General features: G+C 41.1%; 1 protein-coding gene across 1 annotated transcript in view; it reads right to left on the bottom strand.

The window, feature by feature from the left end:
* Positions 1–2,232, bottom strand: part of LOC141442721 (uncharacterized) — a gene marked incomplete in the record, with an annotated part of 109,419 nt that extends 107,187 nt beyond the window's left edge. The window contains 2 exon segments of the mRNA XM_074107793.1: positions 1,524–1,718; positions 1,834–2,232. Of these exon segments, the coding sequence (XP_073963894.1) occupies positions 1,524–1,718; positions 1,834–2,068 (430 nt within the window).
* Positions 2,233–16,468: the final 14,236 nt, after the last annotated feature.

Genomic DNA, 16,468 nt, shown 5'->3' with positions numbered 1-16,468 from the left:
TATTTTTCTGTTTTTTCTGTGCATCTATATTTCAGTTTGTATTTTCAAAAAAAAAATGGTTTGTTAAAAGCAAAAACAAATTACAAGAAGGGTTTCCGTTGGTTCCACACTAGGCTAAGCCTAAAATAAAAAAATCGGACCAGATCGAATCGGATCGGGGATCGGACGGGCCGGTTTAAATCGGACATTCCATTCAAAAGATATTACGAATTTAAAAATATCAATATACCAAAATAATGCATTTACTCTAAGTCGACGCGCCCCGGCTTCGCGTGGGTTGGGTGTAGTTTTTAGGAAATGGAGGTGAAAATGTGTGAAGTGCGCTTGATTAGACCTTTAAAAAAAAACCCGAACCGCGGCAGATCGCTATTTAAACTTTAAATTCATATCGAAATCACCATTTGTGCAAGATTGGCAGATTAGCCACATGTAGCAAATGCTACAGGCCCCGCACATTAAAGGGCAGCGCCCCAACGTTTTATGATAGTGACTGGCCTTATGGGCCTTTTCCTATAGGTAGGTACTAGTACTAGCACTAAGGGGATGGTGGTAAGACGAAAGATGACTATGTGAATCACCCTGATGTGTTTATATCACAAATATGTAACTGCACTTAATACGATAATAAAAGCCTGTACCAAAAAGTTTTTTTACAGAGTCTGCGTACCAATATACCTACTACTAGCTAGTGAACGATTTTTTTTCTGATTATATGCCTCAGTTTGTTTAATCTTGATGTGTCGGTTGATATAATTAATTAGGTTTACTGTTTTTATTTAAAATGCAGGATGTTAAAATAATTCACAGAGAAACTGCGAACATACCTCGAAAATCATAATTCAATTTTTGCGGTGGCTGGAAAAATGGTGGATGTAAGTCGTGCAACGGTGCGAAATATTGTTAATCGGCACTTAAAAGAAGTGGACGCCCGACGGGACCTTCAAATAAAGAAAATAGTGTCGGCTTACAGGAATAATTTGTAGTTTATCTGTGCGGGATGTAGCAAAAATATGAATGATGAAGTGTTTTTTGAAGAAATGGCTAGTATTTACGGCGCATCAGGCCCTCCTCATGCCAATGTTAAAAAATGGAGTCGACTGTTTAAACTTGGACGAGAGTTGATCGAAGACGATCCTCGCTCGAAAGGCCAATATTGGTTTGACCAATGATATTACATATAAACAGGGAGTTGATATGTTACTACCGCCCCCGAGCTGAAGATTCATAAATGACCCAATTGTCTCATGTCGCAATCAGTTCACCTCAATCACTAAACTATTTAAAATCGTTTGTTCCATATTCTGAATATTCCGAAGGTGGTTTCAATAGTTCAATTTATAGTTTGTAAGTCAGAGTCCGAGGGCCCCCTGGATTTGGGGGCCCCGTGGCACTGCCCCGTCTAGCCCTCCAAAAGACACGCCACTGGGTGACAGTAACAACAGGGACATCTCTGGCTCTGCTGTCCTCCAAGCCGCAGTACACTGGGGTTGGCCTGCATCGTGTCAGACTATAAGTTAACTCACAATAACAACTTCTCAGGTCATCTACTGGAAGTCGCTCCAGCCTGACGTAACAATTCTTAAGCCCATGCTGCTGCTCCGTGCTCCTGTTGCAGCCAGGTCCTTCCCCGCGGCAGGTGGTGGTGCACTCGGGCGCGGCGTCAGCGCCACCCTCTGCCTTTAGCTTGCATGGACCCTTCTCCATTCTGCTCCGGCCATCTGACAAGGAACATTTGATACAAAACTGGAATCCTAGCATACAAACTATTACAAAATGAAATGATTACTAATACAACCAGACAAGCAACAGTTTTACTTAATTATAAAAGCTTACTCTGAATTGAAAAAGCGATGTCCTGCTGCTCAATCAGCTCAGGTCCAATTACTAATTCGTCTTTGACCTCGTGGGTGGCGTACAGGCCTTCTGCCAAGGCCGCCTCGCTCACGCCGCACTCGCCCCACTCGGGCTCCACCTTCACCATTACAGGCTCGCACTTGACAGTCGCGCTGTATGCCCGCGCAGACTGGTCCGCGTCGGAAGCACGACGGCGGCAGGCGGACGACTCCATAATCACGAATATGTTGATGTGACTTGTTTTTTTTTATCTCCAATTGTGTGTGTACTCCAAGCAAGATTTTGACTAAAATTACGAGCTACTGTTCTGCACACTAACCAAATATTTATTCAAAGAATAGACACTTTTTTTATTTTTTATTTTGGCTATACTTTGCGATTGAGGGTCATGTCGACTCTAATAAGAAAAAAAGGAAATGAAAGAGTAGTTTACTTGAAAGAGGGAATCACAAAGCAAAAATATACAGTAAAAAACTACTAACTGAGACTTTATAAGAGATAGATAGGTCCACAGACTACTACTAGGTCGCAGCTGATAGATGGTTTTTTTTTTACAAACCGAACTAGTGCGTTTAGTTAACCTTACTTGAAAAACATTACCAAGTTGGCCAGTGAATAGGCAGATTTAAATATACTAGCGGCGCCATCTATTAGTGAGTAGCGAAAGTTACGTCGATGTGTTATATTTTATTGTAACCTCTTTGGATCCACCAGTCAGCCTTAGAGTGGTTATTTAATATCTTCTATTGTGTATTTATGATAGGGCCGAATTTAGCACAAATAAATCCTTCTTCTTCAAATCAACAAAAAGTGCAGTCAGCAAAAAGTTTATATTAAAAATGAACTTTTTAATCAAAACTTATTTTAGAGCTGTAAATGAAATGGAAAAAAACATGAAAGCAGGTTTTTTTTACTAAAATACTGTTTATTTACAAAATTAGTTATACAAAAATGTATTGATATTTTCCATAAGTAGAGTATGAAGTAGGTACGTTATTTTAGGGTTTCAAAGAGACAAAACGAAACTATTTTATTATATTACACTTGTAAAGAGTACCCCCCCCCCCTCGTATTTCTCCACTTCTACATTAAACAATACATGTGACACAGGCCCAACTATCACAAACACCACAAACGCTAACAGTTTCGAACACACTATGAGTTCATTTTCAAAGAGGGAAGTTAGAAAAGGATTCTACACGTTTACGTATACATGTGGCAGGTTTCCCGATGTTTTCACTGAAATTTTAGACAGAGAGTCGTCATGGACTATAACGTCATATGCCGCGGCGACCATAAAAAATCCATACAGATGTATTGAATAATGTTTTTCATCTCTCCTGTTCAGAAAGTTTAATTTTCATGGATAGATAGCCGGGTGGAAAATTACGTTTTCATCTCTAGGGTGGAAAGTAATTTAGTTTAACGTTTAATTGTTTTAGAGAATAATTGCGTTTCATGCATATTCTCTATTATTATTAGTATTTAAAAATCTTAAGACAAATATTTGTTCTTTTCTCTTACACATTCTAAAACGATCTCAAATCTCAATATATACCGTTAAAATAATCGTCTTCGATTCCAATGATTCCGACGTTAAAATTATAAAAAAAAATGTTCATAATTTATATACAAATTAATGTGTCTATTCTTATACGTATCTAAAATAGTTATTTACATGGAAAAACTAAACTACCTGTGCTATGAGAGCATCTGTGTTGAGAGATCTTATTTACTTGACGATAAAGAAAACTTTATTTATTGATTGCATTGTTAGTATAAAGTGGTATAAATAGGTGGTTCACTAATGAATGACTAACCAAATCATTTAAATAATAGCTTTAATTTAACTTGCATAGTTAGTATACCGGGTGCGGCCTGTAATACGAACAAAAAATTAAGACAGATCGTACTTGTCAAACTGGATAACATTAGTTCAGCAACTTTTAAAAATAATTAGTTTTTCTTTTATTACACTTTTAAGTTCATTCGAAGAAACAATGTAAATGTTGATGTTGGTAGCGTGACAGACGACGTCAGTTGGGTTCTAGGATGGCGTACATTGATAACACTTTAATTTGTATGAAAAAGGGAAAATCTAAAAACTCCATTATTTTTAAAAGTTAATTATTTGCTCGTATTACAGGCCACATCCGCGGTCTCCACTCGAGAACTTTGAGGCCCCAACGACCATCTGTTCCGCGTGCTATATGGCCTGCTCATTGCCACTTCAACGAGCTATCGCTTGGCTATGTCGGCGACCCTTGTTCTTCTACGTATCTCCTCATTTCTGAAACGATCCTGTCGAGAAACCCCAAGCCCAGCTTTCTCCACAGCTCGCTGAGCAACTCTGATTTGTTTGAACTGAAACTTGGTATACTAACTACTTATGCAAGTTCGGTGACAGTAAAATAATCTGATAGTGAATCTAGTTGGTCGGAACTCTGCAATGGTTATGATGTGACTGTGTGTCTCCAAGAGATGTGCGAGGTACAGTCAAGGGCCAAGATATCGACACGGCCAAAGTTACAAAAATATGTATACACGACTTTATGCACTGAACATTAGGGCCGTGTATACATATTTTTGCAACTTTGGCTGTGTCGATATCTTTGCCCTTGACTGTACGTTTGTCATGAACGCATGTGCGGAGCGAGGGTACGTAAATTAAGCGTTTCTACGTTCATGACCACAGATATAGATTACACTAGATTACGTGTCCGAACCCCGGCCATACGTCGGGGTTGGCGCTATACAAAGAATGACCGCTAACTGACTAATCATGACTAGTGACTGACTCGAGCCCCACGGCGCGGGCGGGCGGCGCACTTGAATCGATTTTGCGCGGACATCGGGGAATTCACATCGCTAATTCGCTCTTGAGACGTCACAGTAGATATAAAAAAGTGACACGGTTGCTTTTCATACAGATTGAGGTGTTTGCGGTATCTAATGTAATCTATATCTGTGTTCATGACAAACATTCCTCGCAACGCATCCTCAAACATCTCTGGTGGAACGCAGTCTAAATTAGGGACAATCTGCTGACAACAGTAGGTTGGTTAGGTACACTTGTTGAGTGGGAATGGGGAATGGATAAAAATTTTAGAAAAGTTTGAAACTTTTTTTATCGATAGGAATAACCTTTCTAATTAACAGAATAAAATATCAGATTTTAGTAGCATCAGTTAATTAAAAAAAAATGAAAGAGTTTTCTTTACCTCCAAATTACGACAGTCCGGTCGGTTACGGGTTGTTCCATAGACCAGAATAAAAAACATTAAAAAAGAATTTATGTGTCTTTGACTCGATCTTTTTGACTCTTTACCGGCTCGGATTTAAACCGACATGGAAATACCGACCCTGTTTTTCATCTACACACCCATAGAAGCTCATGTCAGTTTCTATGGGCGTGTACATGAAAAACAGGGTCGGTATTTCCATGTCAGTATTATTCGGCCCGGTAAAAAGTGTCACCTGTCAAAGCGATCGAGTCAAAGACACAAACTCTTTTTCAATGTTTTTTTATTCTGGACTATGGAACAACCCGTAACCGACCGGACTGTCGTAATTTGCCGGTAAAAAAACTATTTCATTTTTTAAAATTATTGATGCTATTTAAAAATCTGATATTTTTTTCTATTAATTAGAAAGGTTATTCCTATTGATATAAAAAGTTTCAAACGTCTCTAAATTTTTCAGACATTCCCCATTCGGTGTGTATTGTAGATATCTTACTGGGCATACACTGTGCCATGTATAAATTAAAATAACCTATTTAACACTACACATAATCTATAATGGTCGCGAAACATAATACTGTTCGGTTTTGGTCTCTACTTGCACAGACTTACATAAAATATTGTACAAAATAATACTTATTAAATGCATGTAATTATGACATAAATACTGGTTAAAAGCTGCCCTTTTTTACATTACAAAAATATGTATACGTCACTTAATGTATTTGCGTTTCATAGTTTATCGGTTACACAGTCAGACACACTCAGTCCCGTTTGTAATACTACGACATAAATATTAAGGCTTCTAAAACTCTAAATGGTCATAAACACTAGTCTAGTCATTGTTCAATATGTAATACATACATGTTATACAGACAGGGCGACTTGTAAATAGGGCATATTAGGAAAGCTCTGCGCAGGGGGCGACACTAGCGCAAACCTCCATGACAACGTCAGTTCTCTTTATATTTTGTCGCCATGACAGATCATGACCAAAGAAATCATGATATATTTATTAGTAACAAAATAACAAGATTATTTGGGCCAATCAACTTTTTTACCGACACTAATCTGTCCTCGACATTTTTCAAACAATAGCAGATTTTTGTAAGTAAACATGTTTTTTCTGTAATTTAATAGATGGTGTACATTAATACATGCCATCCTACGTAAGTTCAACCTATTAAACCGTGAAATATCTTGTTGGAAGTACGATTTTTTGGTAACGCCGGAGACAATTTTGGTAACGCAGGAGACGCCAAAAGTGTCGGTAAAATAGTTGATTGGTCCATTTACATCGATACAGCACCGATAGTAACGATAGAGCTATATTTCCAAAAAAAAATTGAAATAATACGATATTTATGGCATTTAAGACACTCAAAAAACAGTTTACGGTTTTGGGCCAGTGCTGCACTCTGACGGCAGAAAATTGCAGAAATATTCCCTATTACACATTCAAATTAAGGTTTCTGTGACTGGCTGTAGTGTCATCCACGAAGACGCGTGATTTTGTCAAAATTAGACATTAATGACATTGTAATAAGAACCACGGATATCTATCTCTATCGGACGCTGCGTGAGGTGGAGCGAAGGAAGATAGACGCTCTATAAATGTGGTGCTGGAGGAGAATGCTGGGAGTTTCATGGACTGAATTCCGTACCAATGAGTCCATACTCCAAGAACTCGGCATTAAACAGCGTCTATCGTCCATAGTGCAGTCTCGCATCCTCACTTTCTTCGGACACATGTCGTAAAGGAGACGCAGCTATGGAGCGACTTGTGATCCAGGGGAAAGTCGAAAACACAAGGCCACGAGGTAGATCGCCTACGAGATGGACAGACCAGGTCAAAGCAGCGATAGAAGGACCACTACACGCAAGCATAAGGAAGGCTGTCAGGGAGGAATGGAGGTGTATTGTTAAGCTTGCTACCAGCACCTAGAAAATGATGACCACGACCACTCAAGAGTGAAACGACGAAGAAGAATAAGAACCACGGCACGCGTCATCGTGAATGACTACCTATACTTGGTACGTGTGGTCAGTTTGACAACTTTGACATTTGCGTCACGCTTGTGGTCGGTAAACTCAAACTGACCTCACGTCACTAACGCCATCTAGCGACATTTCGCTCGACATAAACCTATTGAAGTGAAGTTACATGGTACAAACAATATTTTAGGGTCTACGTTAGCTGACGCGGTGTGCTCGGAGCGGGTGGATGCCTGTTGAACAAGCACAGTCAAGGGCAAAGATATCGATACGGCCAAAGTTACAAAAATATGTATACACGACTTTATGCACTTAACATTAAGGCCGTGTCATATTTTTGCAACTTTGGCCGTGTCGATATCTTTGCCCTTGACTGTACGAGCAGCGCTAACTGCGCGCGTCGCGTGCATAGCATTGTACAGTCACCAGCACCAATATCTGACACAACAAGCGTGCAAAAATATCTGATACGACTCTATTTCTACGGCCGGAAGGACGTGTCAGATATTTTTGCACGCTCCGCTGTGGCAGATATCAATGCTGGTGACTGTACCTGCGCCCGCGACAGCTAGCGTAGACCCTAAGCCCTTTGTTTACAATTTACAGAACTCAGCGATAAAGATTGCACGTCAAATTAATGACATGTAAACTTCGGATATCTATAAAGAGCTGTTACAACTACAAGCAAAAGGTTAGTTCCTTCTTTTACCTAAAGATGCCATCGTACAATTTAAAGTTTTGAGGGGTTTCAACAACTCTCTATTATATATTTTCATCTAAATGCGTCCGTACTCCATTGCATCTGTACAACGACTAAAGTAGTGTGTGTGACAACTGACAACGCTGAGCCGACAAAGCCGAAATTAGCAGTCTCTTTCCAAAGAACTGTTGTTGTTTCTTTAAAAAAATATGGCTCTGTCCATCGGAGGACAATTTTGCCAGTGTCTAATAGTTTTTGCCGTTGTACGGTAAAAAAAATCTAGAAAACGAAATATGAGAGGTAATGGTGGATGAAAGATGCCAGCGCGAATCAACAGCAATCTTATAAAAGTACTTTTCTTCCAAAGAACGATGTGCAGTCTTTATCGCCGGGCACTGTAACTGTCTATTTGACAGTAAAACTTAGCTCTTGCATACAAATACATGCACCTTATATTGCATCGGTTACTTAATGGCGTAAATCTTTATGTTTAATTTTAACTACATTACAAAAGTTTTAAAGGCAATATCATAAGTTTCATTGATGACTGAGGAATGTTATTTATTCGTGAAGGCACAGTCGTTATTTTTAGGCGAAAGACGGGATTTCTTTGGGATTGTGATGTTTTTACCTCTTTATTATTATACAGGCACTTAGGGAACAAGTGTAATGGAGAAAAAAAAGAGGTTTAACACGTTCGGCCTCGGCAACGATCCACTAAGCTCTTACGCTATGCCTACGCATATTCCACAGCAGTCACTTCTATGCCAGTGACACGCATGTCGTGTCAGTATAATACGGTATTTGACTTATTGTATATGTTTCATAAATTAAAACTACACAATGCTTGTTATCGAATAGAGAAACAATTTTTAAGCTACCTTTCCAATTAAAAAAGTTATGAGGGTTTGAAATTCAAGATTAGACAGAGCAAGATATACTGGCATGTGACGTCACACGCCAGTACCGCCATACTTGCTGCATAGAGAAAAGCGTTTGGAAAGGAACAGGTATATAGATTTTTCAAAAACACTATAAATCCAATTTTCAACCGATTAGTTTTTCTCTATGCAGCAAGTATGGCGGCGGTACTGGGTGTGACGTCACATGCCAGTATATCTTGCTCTGTCTAATCTTGAATTTTCAACCCTCATAACTTTTTTAATTGGAAAGGTAGCTTAAAATTGTTTCTCTATTCTGATAACAAGCATTGTGTAGTTTTAATTTATGAAACATATACAAATAAGTCAAATACCGTATTTTACTGACACGACATGCGTGTCACTGCATAGAGTGACTGCTGTGGAATATGCGTGGCATAGCATAAGAGCTTAGTGTGATCGTTGCCGAGGCGAACGTGTTAAACCTCTTTTTTTCCCATTTACACTTGTTCCCTAAGTGCCTGTATATAATAAAGAGGTAAAACATCACAATGCCAAAGAAATCCCGTCTTTTCGCCTAAAAATAACGACTGTGCCTTCACGAATAACATTACATTCCTCAGTCATCAATGAAACTTATGATATTGCCTTTAAAACTTTTGTAATGTAGTTAAATTTAAACATAAGATTTACGCCAATTAAGTAACCGATTGCAATATAAGGTGCATGTATTTGTATGCAAGAGCTAAGTTTTACTGTCAACAAACAGTTACAGTGCCCGGCGATAAGATTGCACATCGTTCTTTGGAAGAAAAGTACTTTTATAAGATTGCTGTTGATTCGCGCTGGCATCTTTCATCCACCATTACCTCTCATATTTCGTTTTCTAGATTTTTTTTACCGTACAACGGCAAACTATTAGACACTGGCAAAATTGTCCTCCGATGGACAGAGCCATATTTTTTTAAACAAACAACACAGTTCTTTGGAAGGACTGCTAATTTCGGCTTTGTCGGCTCAGCGTGGTCAGTTGTCACACTACTTAGTCGTTGTACAGATGCAATGGAGTACGGACGCTTTAGATGAAAATATATATAGAGAGTTGTTGAAACCCCTCAAAACTTTAAATTGTTATGAATATAAATTAAATAAATGGTTCATAAATAAATAAATGGCATCTTTAGGTAAAAGAGGAACTAACTTTTGCTTGTAGTTTGTAACAGCTCTCTTATAGATATCCGAAGTTGACATGTCATTAATTTGACGTGCACTCTTTATCGCTGAGTTCTGTTAATTGTAAACAAGGGCTTAGGGTCTACGCTAGCTGTCGCGGGCGCAGGTTACAGTCACCAGCATTGATATCTGCCACAGCGGAGCGTGCAAAATATCTGACACGTCCTTCGGCCGTAGAAATGAGTCGTATCAGTATTTTTGCACGTTTTTGTGTGCAGTATTGGTGCTGGTGACTGTACAATGCTATGCACGCGACGCGCGCAGTTAGCGCTGCTCGTACAGTCAAGGGCAAGATATCGACACGGCCAAAGTTGCAAAATATGACACGGCCTTAATGTTTAAGTGCAATAAAGTCGTTGTATTATTTTGTAACTTTGGCCGTATCGAGACTTTGCCCTTGCCTTTGTGCTCTGCAGGTTGCATTTCAACAGGGCATCACACCCGTTCAGGCACACACGTCAGCTACCCTAAAATATTATTTGTACATGTATACTCCTCACATATCTGGTTATGTCGAGCGAGATTGTAGCAGCATAATTTTGTGAGGCTAGTTTGAGTTTACCCGACACAGCGTGACGCAAATTTCAAAGTTTACACGTACCAAGTTACCGCTGTCGTGTCGGTGGTAGAGATGCGTGTGGTTCTTATCTTTTCGTCGTTTCACTCTTGAGTGGTCGTGGTGTCATCATTTTCTAGGTGCTGGTAGCAGGCTTAACATACACCTTTCCCTGACAGCCTTCCTTATGCTGTTGCGTGTGTGTTGGTCCTTCTCTATCGCTGCTTTGACCTGGTCTGTCCATCTCGTAGGCGATCTACCTCGTGGGCTTGTGTTTTTCGACTTTCCCCTGGATCACAAGTCGCTCCATAGCTCTGTCTCTTCGCTTTCGACACTGTGGATTGAGAAGTGATGCAGGATGCGCACTGCACTATGGACGATAGACGCTGTTTAATGCCGTCTTGGAGAATGGACTCATTGGTACGGAATTCAGTCCATGAAACTCCCAGCATTCTCCTCCAGCACCACATTTTATAGAGCGTCTATCTTCCTTCGCTCCACCTCACGCAGCGTCCGATAGAGACAGATATCCGTGGTTCTTATTACAATGTCATTAATGTTCTATTTGACAAAATCACGCGTCATCGTGGATGACACTACAGCCGTCACAGAANTTATAACTTTACGATTTAACATAACAATGACTTTAAATCCCCCTCATCCAATTACGAATAAAATTCATCCTATTTCCAATTAGGATTTTAAAAAGGGTTGTAACTTTCGCTTTCTCATATGTGACCATTATAAAACGACCTTCCTTGCCAGTATATATTTTTGCACCATTTATTCATATTATATTCATGTTAATTCACACAAGTTTTTTTAGATGTAGTTATATTTATTTAACGACCTCAATCATCCAATCAATCATCCCAGCCTATATAAGTCCCACTGCTGGGCACAGGCCCCCTCTCAGAACAAGAGGGCTTGGGCCATAGTTCCCACGCGGGCCCAGTGCGGATTGGGAACTTCACACGCACCATTGAATTGCTTCGCAGGTTTGTGCAGGTTTCCTCACGATGTTTTCCTTCACCGCAAAGCTCGTGGTAAATTTCAAATGTAATTTCAAATTTAACGACCTATTTAACAATAAAAAATACAGCCTTACAATACGGTATTTTACAACTCCTTATGAAAATATAGATATACAGATAGTGTTTAGCGAAGAGAAAATTTAAATCGGTTGAAAATTGGATTTATAGTTATTTTTAAAAAGTCTATATACCTGTCTCTTTCTCAAACGCTTTTCTCTATGCAGCAAGTATGGCGGTACTGGCGTGTGACGTCACATGCCAGTATGTCTTTCTCTGTCTAATCTTGAATTTCAAACCTTTATAACTTTGTTATTTGTAACGCATGAGCAACTGCTGGTACTTGGCTGGCACGTGGAGTCTAAAGGAGTTGAAAATTGAACAATTCAGGTCCCTATGGGCAACCCCAAATTGCCTCGCGGATATTAAGAAGAACAGAAACTTGACACGAGCTAAAATTGTGAGGCGTCTATTTAGTTAAAAAGTCGTCAGTCTATTTAGTATTTATTCTTCTTTGAACATGAAACTACCGTGAGACTCACTCATATTAAATATATTGACCCGGATAACTCACGTCTTAAATCGAGTTTAGCTCGACATGTTTCGGGCTAATCCGTAGCCCTTCGTCTTCGGAGCAACGCGACTCAGCGGCTGCTGCAACACGCGCACTCAAACATGAAACATGTCGAGCTAAACTCGATTTAAGACGTGAGTTATCCGGGTCAATATATTTATTCTTCTTTATTTATATTAAGCTAAAATGCATTCATTTTATCCACTGGACAAAACATTCTAGATATCGTTTCAACTGACGCCATTACAAAATGACTGAGATTAGGTGGCACTACTAAAGCAAGGTTCGGTGTTGCCAGTGTTCAAATATAATGTTGCTTAGAGGTGAAAAAAAATCTACCGATGCGAAAAACGTTCGAGGCACTCATCTAAAAAATCATCTGTAGAGATGGTAAGATTTGCTCGTATGATTTCACAGACTAATCTACACGCCAGTTCCAATAAAAATGGTCTATTAGGGTTGCCAACTAGGGACTCGCACGTGTTAGGAGAACGCATGAACGTCCGACAAAGGGCAAAGGCTGGCTATTGTGATTTGTGAGACCCATACAAAAAATAGGAAGAGTTCCGAAAGATCGGAAATAATTAAATAAAAGTTTCCATAGGATCAGGATCCATTCCAAGGGCACATAACCTTTGGAATTGCTTAAAGCGAATTTTTTTTTCTTAAAAAATAAACGTTGGATTTGCAACAAGCTTTAAACAAATTAAATTTAAGAACAATTAAATGAAGGGTAAATTTATAAAAAATACCAGATTGTTTTGGAATTTAAATAACAAAAAGAAAAGATAATCCGGCGCCAGGAACCGAACCCGTTTTCTCACCGTGATGCGTGCTTTACTTTACCATAAATATTCCTAAGTATAAAAGTGATTGTAATTATTATGCATTAATTAATAGTATAAGAAATGATATCTTTAACATAAAGCAATAGATGGTTATGACAGTGGTCCCCACATGGGCTCAGTGTGAATTGAAAACTTAATAAGTACACACCAGTGAGACACACCTTTGGAAAGAAAGAAAGAAAGAAAGAAAGAAAGAATACTTCAATTTATTTGCTAAAAGTCGGCACAACAAAAAAAATACAACTACAAAAAATAAGAAAACCTTACATAATCTTATATACTTACCAAACAGGAAAAGAAAAGAAACATTGTGCCGAAAAAGCAAAAAGGGTCATAGTCAGGGTGTTGCCACGGCTTTGGTCTCGTCTGCATTTTAATTCAGTCAGTTTTAGTTAAAAAAAAAAAATTTTTGCGCATAAATTCCAAAAAAAAAAACAAATTATCCCATGTTCGGGGGTAATATATGTCAATTGAATGTATCATCAATTGTCCTACTAATATTATAAATGCAAAAGTTTGTTAGTGGGTGAGTATGTTAATTACTCCTTCACGCTGAAACGGCTTAACGGATTTAGACGAAATTTGGTATGTAGATAGCTGGACATCTGGAATAAAACATAGGCAACTTTTTATTTCGATATTCCCACGGAACAGGGATAAAATCTCAAAACAACAACCGCTGGGCTTAGAGTCATGAAATTTTACATGATTGTTCTTAATGTAACGTCAATAAAAACCACGATTTAATTTTCGGGATTTCCCAGGGAAATTTTAAGCTGCTGGATCTAATTATTTACATGTGCGAAGCCGCAGGTAAAAACTAATAATACATAATAACTAGACAGATTCACTTAGGAAGGTACCATCAGCCAAATAAGTGGTCTATCAATTTTTAAACAAGTTCCTATCAAATGAATAAGTGGCTAAAGTCGAACTTTCAACTTGACAGACACGTCTATTGGCATTATTGTTTTATGACATGCAAACGATTATCAACTTTAGGGTGGTAGACCACATATTTTGCTGATGGTACAATGTAATACTATCTCACCTTAAACTAGCCGCCTAAACTGTCGAATTAAACAAAGACGTCTGCGTAATTATAACACAGCTTGGTAATCGTTAAATCACCTTTATAACTTGGACAGTTAAGAAAAAAGGTCAAACACGCGTTTCGTACTCAACAAAGTTTATTAAGGAAACTGACAAAACACAGTGGTAACGGAACATCGTTATTATTTATAATGTAACACGCAAATAACCACATAAACAAAGAAAACATTGACTGGGAGAGATCGCGTGAGCCGCAGAAGACGCGGCTGCAGCGGGAGATGCAATTAATGCCCGAGCGTAGTGATGGATCGATCGCGACTGATAATCCGCGGTCGGCGCGGCGGTCTCTCGCGCTGCATCTCGCGCATGCGCTGTACGAGGCGCAGGCGATGAAAAAACAAATGGCGGCCGGCTACTGCGAGCGTAGGGTACCGTTAGGGCGTTGATGGGTTCCGCGCGTTATAGTCTCCCCCTCTAGTCCGAGAAAGCGCCCCTCGCAGTCGGACTAGGAGTCATTTGTAAAATTTTTGCGCGGCCTACCACGACGTCGCTTCTGTCTGACTGGAGCTTCGACTTGGCCTACGAAAGGCGTAAGGTGCGAGACGTGGTATTTCCCTAAGTTGGAGCCGTCCTGTATATTCTCCAAGGAGTAAGTAGTCGGGCTAAGCGCGGACGCGACCCGGTAGGGTCCGTCGCGTCGTGGTATGAATTTGGCTGTTTGGCCAGGGCCTGTATCGTTTGGCCCTGGGTCTTAAGAAGAACAAGGTCACCCACCTTGTAATCTGGAGGCGGCCGACGACCTTCGTCTGCGTATTTTTTCTGAGACGCCTGGCCTTCTCGTGCACGTCACGGGCCTCTTCTAAGGTCGTGGACATACGTTTCAGGTGCGGCGTTATGTTTGGGACGAAATTGTCCGTCTCAATCACTGCTCGTAAGTCAGTGGCGGCGTCGGACGGTGCGCGCAGCTCCTGCCGCGAAGGTTAGATAAGCCGGCGTGAACCAGTGCTAGCAGTTACAGCTGAGTTCATGGCGTACCTGATTGCGGCGAGATGAGTGTCCCATGTTGCATGGTCCTGCCCGACGAGGATGGCCAGCTGGGGTTTGAGATCCCTGTTCTTTCTCTCGATCGATTCGCCTCTGGATGGTAGTATGGAGTGAGGACTTGGTCGATGCCCAGCACGTGGCAGACCTGCTGCATGACTTCACTCACGAATTGCACGCCATTGTCACTGAGAAGACGGCGAGGGACCCCATACCTGAAGAAGACTTCATTGATGAGAGTCTTGGCACACTCGAAACTCGTGGCTGACTCCAGCGGGAAAAGCTCGACCCAGCGCGAACAGACATCTTCTATTATTAGGATCCATTTGTTGTGTCGTGGCGTCTCCACCAACGGGCCAAAGAGGTCTACAGACACAACCTCGAACCGTTTGGACATCGCGGGGGTCTGGAGTAGCCCCGCGGGTTTCCTGGTGTCGGCCTTGTAGCGCTGACATGGCAAACATCCCTTGATGTGGTTGACGACGTAAGCTCGCATGCCAGGCCAGTAGAAGCGTGACTTGATGCGGCTTAGCGTTCGCTCGACCCCGAAGTGACCCGCTGTGGGTGCATCATGGAAATCGACTAAGATAGCGGCGCGCTCGTGCTCAGGTACTACCAGACGCGCCTCCTCACTATCGTCCCCTTCAAGATCGTACCTGTATAAGATGCTGTCAGACACGATGTACCCGCGGTCGGACCAGGTCTCCCCCTAAACGGGTCGTCGGATTCCATATCTTCGAGGATTTTACGTACCTCAGGATCCTTGAGTTGGTTTGCACGCATATCAGCGCTACCTCTCGACGGTAAGTCCACGACCGTAAGACAAAGATCGCAGCTCACGTTTTCAGTACAAACCGGGCGCGAGAGTGTGTCGGCGACGACATTTGCTCGTCCCGGTGTATACTCGATGCGTAGGTTAAACTCCTGCAAAGTTAACGCCCACCTAGCCAGGCGACCACTGGGAGAGCGCATGCTCATCAACCAGCGCAGGGGTTGGTGGTCGGACTTTACAGTAATTTGGGCTCCTTCAATTATACCCGCGAAACTTACTCACGGCCCACACAACGGCTAATGCCTCGCGTTCTGTGGTCGAGTAGTTCTTCTCAGCGTCGTTGAGAAGGCGGCTCGCGTACTCCACTGGTCGCTCGTCAAGTCCCTCCCCCTGCATAAGGACAGCCCCTAAACAATACCCACTGCTGTCAGTTCTGAGGACGAACGGCTTTGTCTCGTCAGCTTGACGCAGAATGGGAGCGGATACGAGGAGAGACTTGACGCGCTCGAAAGCCTCTTGCTGCTTCGTACCCCAGTTCCAGGCGCTTGCCTTCTTGAGAAGGTTCGTGAGTGGCCTCGCGACTTCGGCGTAATTAGGGATAAAACGGCGAAACCAACTGGACGTCTGCAAGAAACATTTTAAATGCTTCACGTTCTGAGGGGTGTTCATACCTGAGAGGCAGCCGTTT

This window comes from Choristoneura fumiferana, chromosome 26 (genome assembly GCF_025370935.1).
Source record: "Choristoneura fumiferana chromosome 26, NRCan_CFum_1, whole genome shotgun sequence".
Lineage (NCBI taxonomy): Eukaryota > Metazoa > Arthropoda > Insecta > Lepidoptera > Tortricidae > Choristoneura > Choristoneura fumiferana.
Note: the sequence above shows the minus strand (reverse complement) of the source record. Positions and strands in the feature narration are given on the sequence as shown.